The 19,589-nt window shown below is 40.2% G+C and overlaps 2 protein-coding genes across 3 annotated transcripts in view; one reads left to right on the top strand and one right to left on the bottom strand.

The window, feature by feature from the left end:
* WDFY3 (WD repeat and FYVE domain containing 3) overlaps window positions 1–19,213 on the bottom strand; it is a 312,187-nt gene extending 292,974 nt beyond the window's left edge. For both annotated transcript variants that reach the window (XM_030915939.1, XM_030915944.1), the window contains exon 1: window positions 18,739–19,213. The gene's annotated coding sequence lies outside the window, so the exon portion shown is untranslated. The remainder of the gene's footprint in view (window positions 1–18,738) is intronic.
* Window positions 18,920–19,337, top strand: LOC104672942. Its single transcript, XM_010376809.2, has one exon. It carries the CDS (start codon window positions 18,926–18,928, stop codon window positions 19,229–19,231), a length of 306 nt encoding a protein of 101 aa, XP_010375111.1. The 5' UTR covers window positions 18,920–18,925; the 3' UTR covers window positions 19,232–19,337.
* Window positions 19,338–19,589: the final 252 nt, after the last annotated feature.

Raw genomic sequence — 19,589 nt, 5'->3', positions numbered from 1 at the left:
AGCAATTCTGATTTCTTCTGTTCAAGACCCACTTGTTCAATCCATCATTCCATTCCCAGTATGAATCCCATTAATTTCTTTTCCCCACCTCAAGCCAGTAAGTGTCAACTGACTGCAACCAAAAAAATGCTACTATAACTTCTTATAGGAAGTAAATGAAAGGTGTGGAGGGTCTCAATTTAAGGTCAATTTATCATAATCATGCATTTTCCTTGCTTCCTCTTACCCAACTCAGAAAATAAATTCCTAAAGGGTAATTTTGCCTTCTGAAGTGTGACATGAGAACCCCCATGCCTAACATGCCTTTTCATATCCTCCTATTTCACAAGAAAGCACATTTACTTCAATGTTTAAGTTTGTTCGGTTTAGCAGCAGTTCCCTGTTAAGACGTTACTATGAGGCATCAGCAGTTCTTTGCATCTCGTGATGCCATACCAGTGCCAATAAAGCAGACTAAATGATTACTGATCAACAATACTTAACAGTATGTAGAAAAAAACGATAATTAGTAGTTCATAAATGAATGTCAAGCCCAGTCTGTCTCTGCTCTCGAAGTGCCTGGCTTCTCCTGTCACTTAAATCCTAGATCACCAATACAGACTTGTGATAGTCGCCCCAATCTTTAATTCTGGATCAAGTCATCACTAACATTACCCAGTCTTCATACTGCAGATTAGATAGTTAGGATTTCTAGCTCGTTATGATGCCTACCCTGTTCTACTCCTTTTCCTTCTGCTGTCCTTGCCCTGTTTATAGCTCAGTTATTATAACTAAGCTTCTGCTTTGACACTTTTGAAGGTCCCCAGTCTGATCCCTTCCTGGCTTTTCTATTCCTACGACTGAGAAGTCTACTTTAAATTACCACTCCCAATCCCAAGGACTGATAGCTAGAGCCCAGTACCCGCAGACAGAATTCTCTGGTGGCCACTCATACATAATAAGCATGTATGTTCGCATTCATTTAGTCATTTACACACACACACCCCCTCCTATTTCAGATTCCATATGCTTCTTCCCCTTGAATTCCCATTAATAAGTTGACTGAATTATTCTTTGGCTGTTCTAGCCCTGACATGGCCTACCAAAGAGAACTTTTCCTCAGTGCCTGTAGTTAAGGTTAGATTGACCTCAACATGCAGCACTATACCTTAAATATGGACTGGTTCTAGTCTGTCCTGCATAACAGTTACCTCTGCCCTACTCAACAACTTGGCCATGTGCTCTCATATCACAAAAACAACAAAGCTCTATCAAATTTTGAGATATGGAAAAAGTAAGCAAGCTCACAGATTTTTAAAATACAGCAAATATATGAAAGAAAAAAGTTATTTTCTAAATGGCATAAGCTGGAAACTTGGCAGTATAGCACAATTAAAACAATAACATAATATAGGAAAGAATCCTACACATTTACACGCCCCAAATTTATTTTTCAATCACCAGATAATTTTTAAAAAGGGAGAAATGACAATGACTACATTACATGTTGTAAATATGTTCTAGATTATAGCATATTGAAAAGGCCATCTGATTCTCAAGAGTTCTAGGAGCAATTTCTTAATGCAAAACTTAAGGCACATCAGAGCAATGAAAGAGTATATATATCTGGTCACATAAATCAGTGCCTCTGGCCGGGCGCGGTGGCGCACGTCTGTAATCCCAGCACTTTGGGAGGCCTAGGAGGGCAGATTACGAGGTCAGGAGATCAAGACCATCCTGGCTAACACGGTGAAACCCCGTTTCTACTAAAAATAGAAAAAATTAGCCGGGGGTGGTGGCGGGCACCTGTAGTCTCAGTTACTCCAGAGGCTGAGGCAGGAGAATGGTGTGAACCCAGGAGGCGGAGCTTGCAGTGAGCCGAGATCACGCCCCTGCACTCCAGCCTGGGTGACAGAGCAAGACTCTGTCTAAAAAAAAAAAAAAAAAAAAAATTCAGTGCCTCTTCTGATCAATGCTGAATTCTTCTCTATGAAACTTACTCAATTTGTAATTCTCTTTACTGCCAAAAAATGGAACTCCCATCACTTTCTCCAAAATCTAGTTTTGTTATTAATACTACACCTTCATTAAAGTTGTTTCCTCTGCTGGCTTTCTCTACAACCTTGATTCTTAACTAAAAATTTACCAAGTAGCCAAAGATTCAAGAACAAAAGTATATATATTTACCTCAGGCCCCTTATAAGCCAACAGAACTGCAGAAAGAATGAATGCAGTAGATAATAAAGAATTCTAAATACTGTGGCTAAGGTGGGAAGCCAATGACATCTCAAAACAGATGCTGTTCGCGGATATTTACTGCAGCACTAGTCACAATAGCAAAGACTTGGAACCAACCCAAATGCCCAATGATGATAGACTGAATAAAGAAAATGTGGCACGTATACACCATGGAATACTAAGCAGCCATAAAAAAGAATGAGTTCATGTGCTTTGCAGGGACATGGATGAAGCTGGAAAACATCACTCTTAGCAAACTAATACAGGAACAGAAAACCAAATGTCGCATGTTCTCATTCATAAGTGGGAGTTGAACAATGAGAATACATGGACACAGGGAGGGGAACATCACACAACGGGACCTCTCTGGGGGTTGGGGGCAAGGGGAGGGAGAGCATTAGGACAAATACCTAATGCATGAGGGGATTAAAACCTAGATGACAGGTTGATAGGTGCAGCAAACCACCATGACACATGTATACCTATGTAATGAACCTGCACGTTGTGCACATGTATCCCAGAACTTAAAGTTTAATAAAAAAAAGGTTACATTATTTAAATAGGCTAAACTAGTATATGAACTCTCTGAAAGAAGTAATAGCATCTCATCATCTTAATAGTTTCAGCTGGGTGCAGTGGCTCACGCCTGTAATCCCAGCACTTTGGGAGGCCGAGGCGGGTGGATCATGAAGTCAGGAGATTGAGACCATCCTGGCTAACACGGTGAAACCCCGTCTCTATTAAAATACAAAAAATTAGCCAAGCATGGTGGCACATACCTGTAGTCCCAGCTACTCAGGAGGCTGGGGCAGGAGAATCGTTTGAACCCAGGAGGTGGAGGTTGCAGTGAGCAGATATGGCGTCACTGCACTCCAGCCTGGGCGACAGAGGGAGACTCCATCCAAAACAAAATAGTTTCAGCACACAAAGTAGACACTGAATAAACATGCTGAATGAAAAAGTAAATCAAGAGTTTAGATGGTTAGTAAAGAAGTGTCAAATGTACTCAGCTTATACTGTAATACAATCACTGCAGAATGTCAATTACTAGGGAGAGCCTTACTCTAAGAAGACAAAGTGTAATGTAAGTGCTAAGAAACTCACACTTTTTCCAAAAACTACTCCCTATTCATTAACAAACACAATGCAAAATGCATCTCACACTGGGGATTAATTTCATGTGCTCTTTCCCTTTCACCAGGCAATTATTTACCTCTATTCTAATTTTATATTCCTATGACCCGTGCCTCACAGGATGCTTAATATTTATCTTTTAAAAATCCATTCTATTACTTGTTTATTTGAATAGGACTTCTCCGTATTTCAGGCATCTGGGAATGAGTTACTGGTCAATACGTTTATCTTCCATTTTCTTCGTATGTTTTTATCATATTTTTTTCCATCAACACGAACATACAAAAATCTTCAGAACTGCTGTTCAGACATGCTTTCCTTTGTAACAGAAGTCACAGTGAGTTGAACTCTCATGAAGAAAACAGATTATCTGATGCCAGAGCAGAGCAGTCTTTACTAATTTAACTACTTTACCATCTTTAAAATTTTTAAATAAAAACACAATTTGTATTGATCCTTTAAATGATAACAGATAATGTAATATAAAAAATCTAACTCAAAGCCTGTGCACAATACTTACTTCTGCTACTCAGAAGTATGATATATATCTGTATCTCAACAACATGCCACACATGCTATGTAGTAAAATCACTTCTAAACTTTAACAAAACTCAAAAAAGCACACAGATGTGAACGTAAGCCATGCTTGATAAATAACAAGACCAAAGTAACAATTAGATACTGCAATGCAACCAATCTTCTTCCATTAAAATAGTGCTTGCCAAACAAAATCTTCATTGGACTGGAATGATGCTTTGCCAGATGACATCGGGATAGGCAAGGCCACTATTAAACCCTGTGCTAAAGTGGGTGTCAACAAGCAGAGTAGGAAGAAGAAAGGCTGGAATATGAGGAGACTTTTAAACACCTTTCAACATTGGCAAGCCACAGTCAAAAAGTAGTTCATTTTTGATAAAAGTTTTAGTCAGGCTGAGAAAACTGAAAGTGCATGAAAATCCACGAGAAAGAAAACTCAGCCTTCTAAGAAAGACACAATACTCTTTCCCAAGCTACGAATAGAGATCACTAGTACTATCACCTCAGAAAAGATATGCAGTACAACTTTTCCCTGCCCTGCCCCAATCACACAAATACCTGTCAGTGTTAGTAGTGGCCTTCATGCATTTTCAGCAGTTGCCATGTCTTGATAGGCTTCCCCACATCCTCCTGAAAGTAAAAACACCTATGCCAACCCATGTGGTGGTTATGCAACCTAAGACAAGCTGGGAATCACTGAATTTATTTACTCTGGTGACTCAGATATAAATCTAGGTCTCTGTGGAAAAAGAAGTGGAGAACATAAAAGAATGTATGACACCATTTTTCATTAATATTTATTGTATAACTGAAGCAAACTCAAAAGATTTTCTGCTCTCTATAGGTTCGACAAAGAATTTAGCTTCCAGGAATGCTTCAGGTTTGACCAGGTACAATGTACCATCTGCTATACTGAATGAGCTGAGGCAAAAACAACACCCCTTTATATAGGACTTTTATTTTCTCTCATCCTGTTGCCATTCACCAACATCTTACTTTCCCTTCTTCCTCCAGCTTATTCTTTAAAGCCTGCCACTGACAGCTACCACTCAGCAATGCTGAACTCCACAACATCAAGAAATTTTTTTTCAATGCTATTCCACTCAGAAATAATTTAAACACTGCAACTTCAAAAAATAAAACAGCAAAAATAAATCAATATTCATCCTGACCAAAAAAAACCCAGAAAACCTCATATTTCTGGATTTAGCAAATTAAGTAAAATATATAAATTACATCTGTCATTAATGTAGCAGATCAAACTTAAAAAGCATACATGGTAGATTGGTGCAGCCATTATAGAAAATAGTATGTAGGGTCCTAAAGAAATTAAAACTAGAATTACCTATAACCCAACAACCCTTCTTCTGGGTGTATACACAAAGGAAATGAAATCACCGCCTCTAATAGATGCATTCCTCATGTTCACTGCAGCATTATTCATTATGGCCAAAGTATGGAAACAACCTTGGTATCCCTCAACTATCAAATGGATAAAGAAACTATGGTGTATATATAAAAAATGGAATATTATTCAGCCTTAAAAACAAAAGGAGGGGATGTTGTCATTTGCCACAACATGAGTTGACCTGCAGGATATTTCACTGTGTGAAATAAACCAGACACCAAAAGAAAAATATGGCATGATCTCACTTATATCTGGTATCAAAAAAAAAAAAAAAAAAAGTCAAATATTCACAGAGATAGGGAATAAAACTAGTTATGAGGGTCAGGGTTGCGGGGAGGAAATGGGAGAGGTGTCTCAAAAGATACAAAATAGTATATATGCAGGATGAACAAATCTAAAGATCTCGTTAACTGACAATGTATTGTATTCAGGATTTTTGCATAATGAGCAGGTCACAGCTACTCTTGACAAGGGAAAAAATGGGTAACTATGTGAGATGATAGATACGTTCATTTGTTTCACCATTCTAAACATTTTACTATTTATGTTATCTCATAACATCATATGAATATCTTAAATATATACAATGAAATGTATTTTTTTAAAAAAGAATACATGGTAGGAAAGTCATACTTAGTACAATTTTTATGATGACCTAGTTGTAAAATGCTTCAGGAGCAAGAGTACGATTTTCATATTATAAGTATTTTTTTTCCTAAGTATCTTACATTATTCCTAATCCTTTTCTTCTTCTATACTTAAATATTATATTTGGGTGAATATTTTTCCCCAAGAAACCTGTTCTGATTCACTGACAGTGAAATCTATTAATTTTATATGTCCTATAATTTTGATATAAACAAATTTCACAATTCCCACCAAGGAAATTCGATCAATCCCCCTGATACTCAGATCAAACACTGTAAGAGAACCCTAAGGTAGGGTTCTCTTAATCAGTTCTCTTAATCAGTTCAACCAAAAATAATCTTTCTACCCATTAAGTGTCCACAGCACTTCTGTACCTCTCAGACTCATCAAATACCTTTCGATTATGTATCTATCTATCTTATCTCCACTGTTATAAAGCTATTGAGGGCAAAACTACCCCTGTGTAAAGCAGCCAGGAATAGTACCCATGACACCCAGCACAATCACAATGAAGTATGTTATCATCTTTAGGAAAAAAAGCTTATAGAATTATTATTATATATCATAACACCACTTGAGAGTCTATTTACATTGGATCATCATTTTGGGAAATAAGAACTAAGTTCCCAGGTAGCAAGTTTAATCCCTGACACTTGATCTAATTTAGTCCCTACTCATTACACAAATAAATCAAGCTAAATAAAATTACTAAGCAATCAATACACAATGATTGTTCTACAAATAACTGATACAGAGTTTATTTTTATTTCACACTTATTTACTCAACTATGGCATTTATCATCTAAATCACCTAATACTGTGTTTTAACGGGCAATGTCATGGGGAAAGAACTTGGACTGTAGGGTCAAAAAGACTCAAAAAGACTCCAGGTTTTAATCAAATAAATCTGACTATAAATTTATCTATAAATTCGTAGGGATTTCTAGGGTGAACAGAAAAAAGAAACATAATAAAACACATATTATCACTCTTTCATTTTTAGTAAACAGTCTTAGAGTTCCTCAGAGTAACAGTGAATATTTTCCTAATTTTCTGACAACATGTTTACTGTCTATTTACATTTATTCACTCAACAAATGTTTACTGAAAGTCAATCATATTCCTACATTATGTGTCTAGAGAGAAAATAAAATTTGCTGAAATATATGATACAATGTCTGGTAATGTTCTATAGCTGCTTATTTAGCTGCACTATTAACTTTTCCAAAATCTCTTTAGAATCAGCACAGTAACAGCAGATACTTAATAAATAATCTTTGGCTAACTGCTCAATATTTCTTGCTTTATTTGTTACATGTTAAGAAAGTTCCCAGTGACCAGGCATGGTGGCTGGCTCCTGTAATTCTGGCACTGTGGGAGGCTGAAGCAGGTGGATCACTTGAGCTCAGGAGTTGAAGACCAGCCTGACCAATATGGCAAAACTCCATCTTTGCAAAAAATACAAAAATTAGCCAGGCACGGTGACGTGCCTGTAGTCTTAGCTATTCAGGAGGCTGAGGCAGGAGAATCACTTGAACCAAGGGGGTGGAGGTTGCAGTGAGCCAAGATTGTGCCACTGCACTCCAGTTTGGGCGATGGAACGAACTCTGTTTCAAAAAAAAAAAGAGAGCGGAAGCTCCCAGTAAGCAAATATAGTAGTGCCTAAATAATGAAGAACAGTAAAGAGGAATTAAGAAGAATGCCATGTAATTAAAATTTTTACATGACTATATCTAGGGCTGTGACTGAATTATCCTGTGGAAATAATCAGCCATTTGTCTAGTTACCTGTTGCTCTTCTTATAGGAAATGCAGGGAAGAAACATTCCCTAGGCCTGCTGCCTACGGACATAAGGTACAAATCTGAATTTGTATACATGAACATCTTCACCCTCTGAAGAGGACAAAAATACCAACATTCTTGAATTTTCCAATATGTTTCAAAATCAGGTCACTATGCTTTCAGTAATAAAATATACATCAGTTATTGTACTATAGTTATAAGATATTATTAATGGGGAAAGAAAGATAGGTGAAGAGTACATGGAGCGCTACACTATTTTTGCAACTTCCCAAGTTTATAATTACTTCAAAATTAAAAATTAAAAAAACCAGTAAGGTCATGTATCTTTAATAAGTGTTGCAGAAATTAAAACAGGTAAATTAAATTGTTTTTCTAAACTCAAATACTTAACATGTACTAAGTAACAAATATTTTGAGAAAATACTTGTGGAAATTCTATTTAAAGTGTTGAATCCCAGGCACGATAATTAATCACATTCTGAGTTATTCAACTTATAAAGTGAAATTTATGTGTGTGGATGTTTTACTCAAAGCAAGTCAATAAAACTACTTGTTAATGTGTAGATAAACAAATCAGTTGTCCCTTGAAAAAAATAGGACGTAACACAAAATAATTTTGGCATAATTTTTTAATGGACTAAATAACAGCTATGCATCAAATTTCTATTTTCCTTAGGCTAATACTAAGTAAGTTGGCCTCCTTTAAGTCCACACTGGCTGGACAACAGTAGGAAACATGCTAGGAAGAAACACCATACAGGAAGAGGAAGCTGGGCTTGGTATTAATCGGCTGGGCAGTTGATTCATCAAGTGTTGACAACATACCAATTACAACATGTCAAAAATCACCGTCACATGATCTCCACTCGTAACACAGGTACTAAGGGCTTAAGAAACTAAAGAAAGCTGAAAGAATACATGTCAGAACTCAATGATCGCAATTATTTCAAGGACCCACAGGGGAAAGGAGAGCCAATGCATGAAGAACCAGAGGCCAGACAGGCTATGGGTCCTATCCAAAGACACAACTCTCTACCAGCAGGGGAAGAACAAGAGTCTTTTAATTTCTGGGCCTCTGAAGTGCCGTTATCAATAGGCACTAATCTTTTATAGGTAGTAGTAATGAATACTTTAAAGAGATTAGGCCATTCACAAAAGAATGAAACAACTGTAATTACTTTTTAAAATCGTCACTCATTTAGTAGTCCTCTAAACTTCCAAATACAATACTTTAAATCCACTGTGGCTTCACACGTACCTAGTTGATACAAAGTTTCCAATCCAAGCTTGCAACCTCATCAAAATATATTATTATAGTACCATGTATGTCAGTTCTCTTTACTAAGTAGGGCTTCAGTTTTTTTAAGGCTTACAAGTACCTGCTACTGGATCAGCATAATGATAAAAAGCATTGTCTCCAAACACCTCCAAGCCTTGAGCTTGCTCAATTACTGCAGCACTTGATAACCATGGTGCTCTTTTGTGAAATATCACAAAATGATGATATATTAAGCTAAATCATATATTATACACAAATATACTAATACATGAATAGAAGCAGGTGACAAAAGTTTTTTCTTTTTAAAAAATAACCTTCATGGATGAAAACACAGACCTAAGAAAATCATTAATAATTTTCCTGGAGCTGAGAAAACTAAAGTGCTTATTTAATAGTGAGACCACTTTACAGAGATATAAAACCAAGGCCCAACTCAGGCATAAGCATTAAAACAGCAACAAAACCCCAAACTGAAAACAAAATCTCAGCACTTAAGTGAAATTAGTCTAGTTGGTCAAAATATATATAGTGCCTGCATTAAGTGGGCTAAGAGATAAAAAGTATTTCATATACCAAAAAAAAAAAAAAACTACAAGGTATATCATAATGAGACTCCTCACAATGGACTATAACACTATGGAAGATCAATAATCCAATATTTTATCATCTATTACATACAATCTATTGGACACAGTAATTTTTGATTAAACAAAATGAGGGGTAAGTGACTTGTATCACTAACAGACATTGCTTTAACGTTTTGCCTCAAGTCTTACATTTTCTGCAGATACAGTACTTGAGATATCTCAATGTCCCTCCTCTGAAGGTTCAAAGACGTGAAGGTAATGGGGTCAGACAGGTCATGGAAGCCTACGACAAGAACTGGGGAATCTGGAGTTAATGGTCACAGTTTTATGACCCTAATACCTAGATGTCCCACGGGTCCCTGAAAGGTACGTGGTAAGGCCTGATACTTTTAGACTCAAAAATCCCACAGCCCTGTACCAGTGCAGTCCAAGTGAATAAATCAACTAGTAATTCCTTGTTCAACCAAATGAAACACATGAAGAAATATCATTAACTTCTTTTCTGGTGCTGGGCTTTTCACATTCTGCAAGACTCAAGTTTCAGGTGTTTATAGAACTGATATTCTAGATCTATTAGTGTTATAGTTATTCAAGATTTGGGGGCCAAGTAATAAATTAACCTGAAAAAATTCCAACCAAAGAAAGAAAAACAGAAGTAAGAATGAGTCAAAACATTCTGCAATGAACTTTATTTATTTAACTTCGAGATAAATTATTTCCACATTTCTTTGCTACTGTATTTCTTTATTACTACATTTATTGATGGTGAAAGAATGCATCTCTAAGTATGTGGCATTTCTCACCCATAAGATTAGTGGAAAGATAAGGCTGTCAGGAAACGTTTAGGGATTTTGGGTTCATTTAACCCATGGGTTTCAGGGAAGCAGTGGAAAAGGCAGAGGCTGGCACAGCAATGTGCACTCAATCATTTACCAAGTATTTACTGAGCACCTACTGTGTATAGCTCATTGCACCAGCACTAAATGCACAGTGGTCAGCAAAACAGATTCCATGTCCACATGAGCTAGCAGTTGCTATGCAATGTGGTTGGCATCTCCTACCCAGTTTTCAGTGATTAATCCTATGTTTAAGCAGTTCTACAATTCAACAAACATTAATTCAATGAAATAAAAATTCAGACATTTTTTAAAACCAGCTATTAAGTTTCATAATAGGAGCACAACCAAGAGTGCTAAGGGAACATCCAGGAGGGACAACCTAAGCACTATTCCAGGTAGAAAGAAAGGCTCAGGGGCGGGAGAGCACGGCATACTTCAAAAGCTTCAAGTAGGAGACAGGAATGTATCTCTGCCATGCAGAGGATGCAATCTAGGCTCAAACAACTGAGCTCAGAAGTCAAAGTCCTAACACTGGTCTACCCAAGACTAATGACACCTCCACCACCCTGACCTCATGGTTCACCTCCTTCAGTCAACCCCTTATTGTTCTGTGAATATGCCAAGCACTCTCCTGCTTCAGAGCCTCAGCACTTGCTCTTCTCTCAGTCCTACAATTCTCACTCCCTGGGCTGCCTCAAATCTCTTCAAATGGACCTTTACAGAGAGGCCTTCTGATCCAGACCTCTACAAATGGCAATCCCATACTTTAGCACCACGATGATGGTATGATGTCACTGACAACTATACTATAATAATATAATATAGTATATAATACACTATATACTATAATAACTGACAGTTATTGATAGTACAATTAACAACACGAATACTTGTTATCTATCCCCCTCGCCACTAGAATTTAAGCTCCTTGATATAGCTCTATCACCTAGCACCGTGCCTAACAGACAGCAGACACTCAAGTCTTTTTATAAAAAATGCACAAATGAATGGCTGTCAGAGATGAGACTGCAGAAGCCGGAGTCAGGTTACAAAGAGCTTTTTATAGATTACAACCCCATGTTTTAGTGCCTCTTTGATAATGACTTAAGACATATTCAAGAATTTTAAGCAGAAAAAAAAAGGTGGTATACTGGAAAGACCACAATTTCACATTTTAAAAAATTAAAACAAAGAAAAAACAATTCATTTTGGAAAGGGTGTGAGGGTAATTATGAGAAGACGTGAGACTGAAGTTAAGAATATTTAAAAGACCTCTCAAATACTTCAGCAGGGAAATACAGGCCCCAAAATTGTCTTCTAGCAGGTGGATGTTGAAAAGGACAAACATTTACAAGATTTAAAAAACAACTGGCCGGGCGCGGTGGCTCAAGCCTGTAATCCCAGCACTTTGGGAGGCCGAGATGGGCGGATCATGAGGTCAGGAGATCGAGACCATCCTGGCTAACACGGTGAAACCCCGTCTCTACTAAAAAATACAAAAATCTAGCCGGGCGAGGTGGCGGGCGCCTGTAGTCCCAGCTACTCCGGAGGCTGAAGCAGGAGAATGGCGTAAACCCGGGAGGCGGAGCTTGCAGTGAGCTGAGATCCGGCCACTGCACTCCAGCCCGGGCGACAGAGCAAGACTCCGAAAAAAAAACAACTGGACCTGATGCTTAAGTAAATGTGAGACATAAGGAAGACTGAGGAGTGTATGATGACTGCCAATCTCAATCTACTGATAGAACAGGTGCTAACAGCATTTACTTAAGCTGAGAAGATGGGAGAAGAAAATAAATTTTGGGAAAAAGATTATGAGTTACATTTGGGCCATGTTGAGGTTGACATGCCTGTGTAAGTATCTCAGCATATATGTCTAAACTAGCAGTTGGACATATCCCAGCATAAAATCAGTGGTTCAGATGTCATTAATACTTGTCACACAAACAAAACTTGAACTTCATGGCAGCAATAAAAATCAAATACACTTAATTATGTATAAACATTACAGTATTAGATGAGAATTAGCCTAAATGTTAAAAAAGAATGCTATAATCTTATCTATATTAATGCTTCTTAAAAGATCTGGGGATGAGTTCAAAGATAATATGATCAAATTATTTCAGTCTACGAATGTTAGAAGTAAGCAAACTACCAAAAAATACCTCAATAATATAGTAAATGTTTGCTTTTTCGGTTTTTACCAGTTTTACTTCCCATTAACCTTCCTAATTACAACTGAGACTGGGTAGGGGCAAGAAATGTAGGCTTTAGAGACCTGTTATTTGAAAACAATATTCCTGATATGTTTACTATTCGCATTTTCTCTCATCTCTGAATAACTGTACATTCTATTAATGCTACACAGCCACTTCCCCTAACTACTCAATCTCCAGATTTCTCAATGAAGACAATGCTTCCTCCTGGAAGTCCTGCCAAACTTTGAGTTTCATGCCCACCCCACCTCCACACCATATGTACCTACCTACAGCACCCACACCTCACGTATGTGATACCCTGTTCAACAGTCTCTTCTACTCAACTGTAAGCTCTAACATGATAAGGACCTTGAATCCTACATGCATAAGATATTTGTGCATGTATATGAACAAATGTATGAATCAATGACCGAACAAATTATCCATTTTTTGTGAGAACTGTTGAGATGTTTAAACAAGCATCTTTCATTACAGGGTACTCAAACTGTGAATACAGCTATCCTTATTTACAACCTAACATGACTATGTCTTTTACAAGGTTACTCTTCTTATTTTAAAAAAGAGAAGGGGTCTCACTATGTTGCTTAGGCTGGTCTCGAATTCCTGAGCTCAAGCAATTCACCCACCTTGGCTTCCCAAAGTGCTGGGATTACAGATATGAGCCACCGCACCTGGCAGGTTACTCTTCTAAGGGTTTTATTTCATATCACCTTCTGAATGAATGATATCTTATTCCAACGGGGCAACCCAGCATTTTACTATTTGCAAATTAAATGTTGATATGAGGTATATGTAATTTAATCATTTGTCCACATTAAAACTATGAAATTTCAAAGACAGATTTTGACCAGGCACAGTAATCCCAGCATTTTGGAAGGCCGAGGAGGGCGGATCACAAGGTCAGGAATTCGAGACCAGCCTGCCTAACATGGTGAAACCCTGTCTCTACTAAAAATGCAAAAATTAGCTAGGCATGGTGGCGGATGCCTGTAATTCCAGCTACTCAGGTGGCTGAGGTAGGAGACTCGCTTGAACCCGAGAGGTGGAGGCTGCAGTGAGCCGAGATCATGCCACTGCGCTCCAGCCTGGGTGACAAAAGCAAGACTCTGTCTCAAAAAAAATAGATTTTGATTCTGTGGTTTCAGAAGGAGTAGTAACTAACTTAACAGTCCTCAAGATTTTAAAATAAAAAACAATTCAATGAGTTTATAGAACTTGGTGAAATCCTATCAAAGCAAAGTGTTGGCATACAGGGAGCCACAAAGAATCTTTTTTTCCCTTGAAGTCCAAGTAAAAATTGAAAAAAAAAATTCTTTATGATAAATTTCTTAATTCTAATTTTTTAAACATAGCTTTATCTACCTATTTAAAACGGTTCATTTTTAAAATTATTAACAGCTAAGCATTAGAATAATTCCCTAATGATGATGCCTTTACCAAAAGTAATTTTCACAACATGGAAGGTGAGTGCACAGTAAAAACTCAACAAACAGCCTTCAAAGGCTGCAGCCTTCATAGTGAGATCATAACTGATGCCCAAGCTAAAGAAAATTATTTTTTTAGAAACATCTATCATAAACTTTCTATGTTGAGTCTAAACACTACTGAAAATAAGAGTAAAAAAATTTAAAGGAGATCACTACACACATAAGTGGCTAAAGTTTTAATAACTGACAATACCAAGTGCTGTCAAAGATGCAAAGCAACTGAAACTCTCAGATATTGCTGTAGGAATGTAAGATGATATCACCATTTAGGAAAACAATTCAGTAGTTCAATAAAAAGGTCACTGATATTAATAAATACACACTTATCCTAGGACCCAAAAATCCCACTCCCAGGTATTAACTCAAGAAAACTGAACATTTTTGTCCCTCACATAGACCTATATGCAAATGTTTATAGCAGCTTTATTCATATTTGACCAACACTAGAAACAACTCAAATATCCATCAGTTTAGGAATAGATGAACAAATTGTGTTACCCTGCTGTAAAACCATGTTACTCAACAAAAACAGGAACTGTGCTGGAGCTGGCTGGTACCAGCTCATGGGAGCCCATTGTTAAATTTTCAGGAATTCTATGAGCTGATAGCTTAATTTAGGCCATAGTGAGAGTGTTTACACTACAATGATTAGCAAATGCCACAAATCAGGGATTCTTTTTTTTTTTTTCTGAAGAGCATGTTGTTAAAACATTTCCCAGCACATCACTGAACAAACTACTGATACATGTAACAACTTAATAAATATCAAGCATTATGCTAAGTGCAAGAGAATACGAAAGGCTACCTAATGTATAATTCCATTTATATATGCTAGACCAGATAAAACTTTAAGAGCATCAATTAAATTAATGGTTTTCAGGGGCTGGGGGTGTAGAGGGAAAGCACTGACTCATGACGGGCCATGAGTGAACTTTTTAAAGTAATGGAAACATCCTTTATGTCTTGACTGTGGTGGGGACTATCCAATTATAGACATTTGTTAAACTTTTACTACATGTTAATTATGCTTCAATAAACATTAAAACATTAAAGTAGAAGCCATTTCTTCTTTTTTTCTTTTTTTTTCTTTTCTTTTTTGAGATGGAGTCTCGCTCTTGTCACCCAGGTTGGAGGGCGGTGGTGCGATCTCAGCTCACTGCAACCTTTACCTCCCCGGTTCAAGAGATTCTCCTGCCTCAGCCTCCTGAGCAGCTGGAACTACAGGTGCACACCACCATGCCAAACTAATTTTTGTATTTTTAGTAGAGATGGGGTTTCACCATATTGGCCAGGCTGGTCTCAAACTCCTGACCTCAGGTGATCCACCAGCCTCGGCCTCTTCAAGTGCTGGGATTACAGGTGAGAGCCACCATGCCTGGTCGTCATTTATTTCTTAATCATTTCATGGATGATAAATACACCACACACACCAAGGGGGAACTGGATTTATCAGTGTAAATATCAGGAAGGCAGATTTTGACTTGATACACACAGAAATATAGATTTAAAATGTTAAAAGAAAAAAGAAAGGCCTGGCACGGTGGCTCAAGCCTGTAATCCCAGCATTTTGGGAGGCAGAGGCAGGCATATCACTTGAGCTCAGGAGTTCGAGACTAGCTTGGCCAACAGGGTAAAACCCTGTCTCCACTAAAAATACAAAAATTAGCCAGCCATGGTGGCCAGGGTCTATAGTCCCAGCCACTTGGGTGACTGAGGCACAACAATCTCTTGAACCTGGGAGGCAGAGGTTGCAGTGAGCCCAGATCATGCCACTGCACTCCAGCGTGGGCGACACAGCAAGACTCGTCTCAAAAGAGAGGGGGAAAAAAAAAAAAAAAGGTCAAGAAAAAAAAGAAGGGGGGAAATTTGTAATCATAGGAAAGACTAAAATCAGAGGTGGATGATCCTGCCAAGGATGCTGTAGAAATGACGCTTACTTCGGGTGTGATTTCAGACTAGTGTCATTAACATGAGGTTAGTATCATTAAAATCTCTTCATACTGGGAGTCCAGGGCTCTAAAATCTCATGATATTGTATGCTATGATAATCTCAGATATACTTTGCAATTCTAACTAAAACATCAATTACTTATTTTTACATCAATCAAATGGTATTACCGATCAAAGTCTAGTATACCCTGGTTATGAATGCTGGCTCTGACTTCAGACAGTCTGGGTTCACATGTTGGCCCACCAGTGTTTGCATGACCTTAAAACAACTTGTTCTACTTCTCCATCTGTAAAATGGGATTAATATTTTCCTTCGATTTCAGTGAGAATGTGTTAGAAACAACGTCTATGTGCTGAACTCTTAATCACAAACATTTCTTGGGCATAATCAGAAATGAAGGACATAAATCATCAAATGTAATTTAAAAATTTTAGCTTTCCAAATATGGAATATTTATCCTTTAATTTTATATCTAGAAGTTCATAATCTTTTACAGAGCCATATCCTTTTGAGAATGCGATCACCACACAGACTCTTCATCTAGGAAAAATGCAAATATATGCTATATTCTGCATATGATTTCTGGTGAGCCAAGGACCCTCAGAAGCATATGCATGAAATTAAGAAAGAAGCAGGGCATGGTGGCTCACGCCTGTAATCCCAGCATTTAGGGAGGCTAAGGCAAGAGGATCACTTGAGGCCAGGAGTTCAAGATCAGCCTGGGCAACACCGGGAGACCCTCGTCTCTACAAAAAATACAAAAATCAGACAGGCATGGTGGCATGCACATGTAGTCCTAACTTCTTGGGAGGCTGTGGTGGAGGGATCACTTGGGCCCAGAAGTTCAAGGCTGCAGTGAACCGTGATCATGCCACTACACCCCAGCCTGGGTGACAGGGCAAGACCCTATCTCTAAAAAAAGAAAGAAAGAAAGTAATTAAGAACAACTGATGTAAACTTTTAAAATTGCAAAGTTGAGCAGTGGAATTTAAGAATCTCTTTCAAAGTAGAGAACCCAACTAATATTGAAATATCATACTGTCATTTACTTTTTTAAAAACAGATTTTGCAAGAGTAGAACATCGTATTTTCTAATTATCCCTCCTTTTTGGAGGTGATATAAATTTTCAGAAACTTTTTTTTCTTTAAAAAAATTGTTTTCTCCATGTTGCCCAGGCTGGTCTCTAACTCCTGGCCTCAAGTCATCCCCCAGCCTTGGCCTCCCAAAGTGCTGGGATGACAGGCATGACCCACTGTGCCCCACCAAAAGCATGCATATATTTCAGATGAATCCATTTTAACTCATGGAAAGAAACTAGGAGCAGAAACCTACCTTTCCAGCAGCTTGAGATAGAATGGTTCAAAGTGTTAACATACTCTACTATTGTTCAAATATTGCAGGAAGAGTTCTCAATTCTAATATAATATATATTAAGAGTCTCATGATAAAGTTTTATTTCTTTTTAAGTGGGATTTTTTACTAGACTTATGCACTAATACAACATGTTTTACTACAAACTAGCATATTTTTGGTTCTATTTTATGTTATGTTTGTTATGTCGCCTGATAGTGGAAGCCAGTTGTTCTCAACCTGCTACCAAATACCAACCTGGAAATATGCCACTATTTAAAACGCCCAAATAATAGGGTTTTGTTTTTCCTTTTTAATTGTTTGGTTTTCAAACTACATAGTAAACCAGTTGGCAACCATTATTGAACCAAAATAGTTTTTTGTATGCATGAGCACCATTTTCCCACAGAAAACACTTAACCATTTTTAAGGTACTGGAAGTCCATGCAAGGGTTCACATATGCAGTAAATATCCTTTCAATCTGGTTGTATCACATTGTTTCTGTGAAAGGAAGACCTGATGTTGCAGATCGCAGAATTAAATGGTAAAACTCAACGAAAAACTGCACCTGAGGCTCAAACACTAGCCAGATGGCCTTTGGTCGGAAAGGTCACATCTGCTTTTTAAACCCCGCCATAACTGTGAATGTTTGAGATGCCACCACATCCCCAGTACAAGAGAACTGGAGCATCTTTGGTTCCTTCCATAGTCGAAAGGCTTCCAGCATAGGGCGTAGGGGGAGAGGCCCGAAGCCCTGGAGACAGCGCCCGAGGGATGGAGGCCGCGCTCGGCTGCGTCCGGTGCGGGGAGGGGGGGGCTCCGGGAGCTGAGACCCCGCGGGATGCAGAGCGGGGGCTAGGGCCTGATCCCCTACCCCTGCGAGCCAGGGCCGCCAGGTTACGCCCCCACTGCTTCCCAGAGATAACGACCAGCCCTCTCCTCCCCTATCCCCCAAAATATCCCGGTTCCGCTCCGCTCAGCCCGCCGCCCGTGACCCCGACCCCAAACCCGACTCGATCGCGACGGCGCCCTCCCCAGGCCGCAGCAGAGGACTCCGGCCAGGCCGCCAACCCCGGCGGCGGCGGCGGCGGCTCCCGGCCAAGGCGGACCCTGGGGAGGACAGCAGCTGGGCCGCGGCCTGTCCCTAGGGGGAGCGGGCGCAGGGCCGCGAGTGGGCAGCGCCTCCGCCCCGCACGAACAAAGCGGCCGGGCGCGCCGGGCCGAGGCTGCGCCGCCTCTCCGGGAGCGAGGGGGGCGGGGAGGATGGCGGGGGCACTCACCTGAGGGCCGGCGGAGGGCGCGGGCGGGCCGGCCCGGGAGCCTGGACCGCGGCGGGCCGGGGCTCCGCGCCGGGGACGCACGGGCTACGGGGAATGGGCGACCGGGGCGACGTCCGCGGCGGGGCCCAGGAGCCCCGCGGCGCGGGCCGAGGGCCGGGGCCCGTGCTCGATTCTGCGGCCGCGAGGTATGGGAACCGGTCCGCCGGGCCAGGCAGCGGTGCTAGGCGGCAGGGGCAGCGACGCTGCCGCCTTTCCCTTCTCCTGCCCCCGTCCCTGCTCCGCCGCGTCCTCGTCCTCGCTGGGTCCCTGCCGCCGCCGCCTCAGCCTCGGCGCTCCTCGGGTTTCGTCTCTCCATCAAGGCCGGGCCGACCCGCAGGGACCATCCCGGAAAGTGAGGGGTTGTTGCCGTTTCCCGCAGCTGTTGGTGGCCATCTTTAATCCTCCTCCTCCTCCTCCTCCTGCTTTCTCCACCTCCCGCTGGCTGCCTGACTGACTGACTCTGGACCCTCCTCTTTTTCCTCCTGCTCCTCCTACTGAGCGGGCCGCAGAAATTGCAGCCGCTCAGCTTCTGCCCCCTCCTGCCTTTCCTTCCTCTTTCCTTACTTCCTTCCCTTCCCTCGGCTTCCCCCTCTCCCCTCACTGTCAGCGACTGCCTTCGCCCCCGTCTGCCGGCAGCGCCGCTGGATGCTCCCAGCTGGACTTCAACCCCAGACACGCCTCTTCCCCGCCCCGCTCCCCTCTCCCCTCTCCCCTCTCCCACCCCTGCCCCTCTCCGCGACGCTCACCCTTCTCAGTCCCAGTTTCTCAAAGGACTCAGCTGAGAAAGGACAACTGGGTTCCGCTTTCCTTAA

Source organism: Rhinopithecus roxellana, chromosome 2 (genome assembly GCF_007565055.1).
Source record: "Rhinopithecus roxellana isolate Shanxi Qingling chromosome 2, ASM756505v1, whole genome shotgun sequence".
Taxonomy (NCBI): domain Eukaryota; kingdom Metazoa; phylum Chordata; class Mammalia; order Primates; family Cercopithecidae; genus Rhinopithecus; species Rhinopithecus roxellana.
Note: the sequence above shows the minus strand (reverse complement) of the source record. Positions and strands in the feature narration are given on the sequence as shown.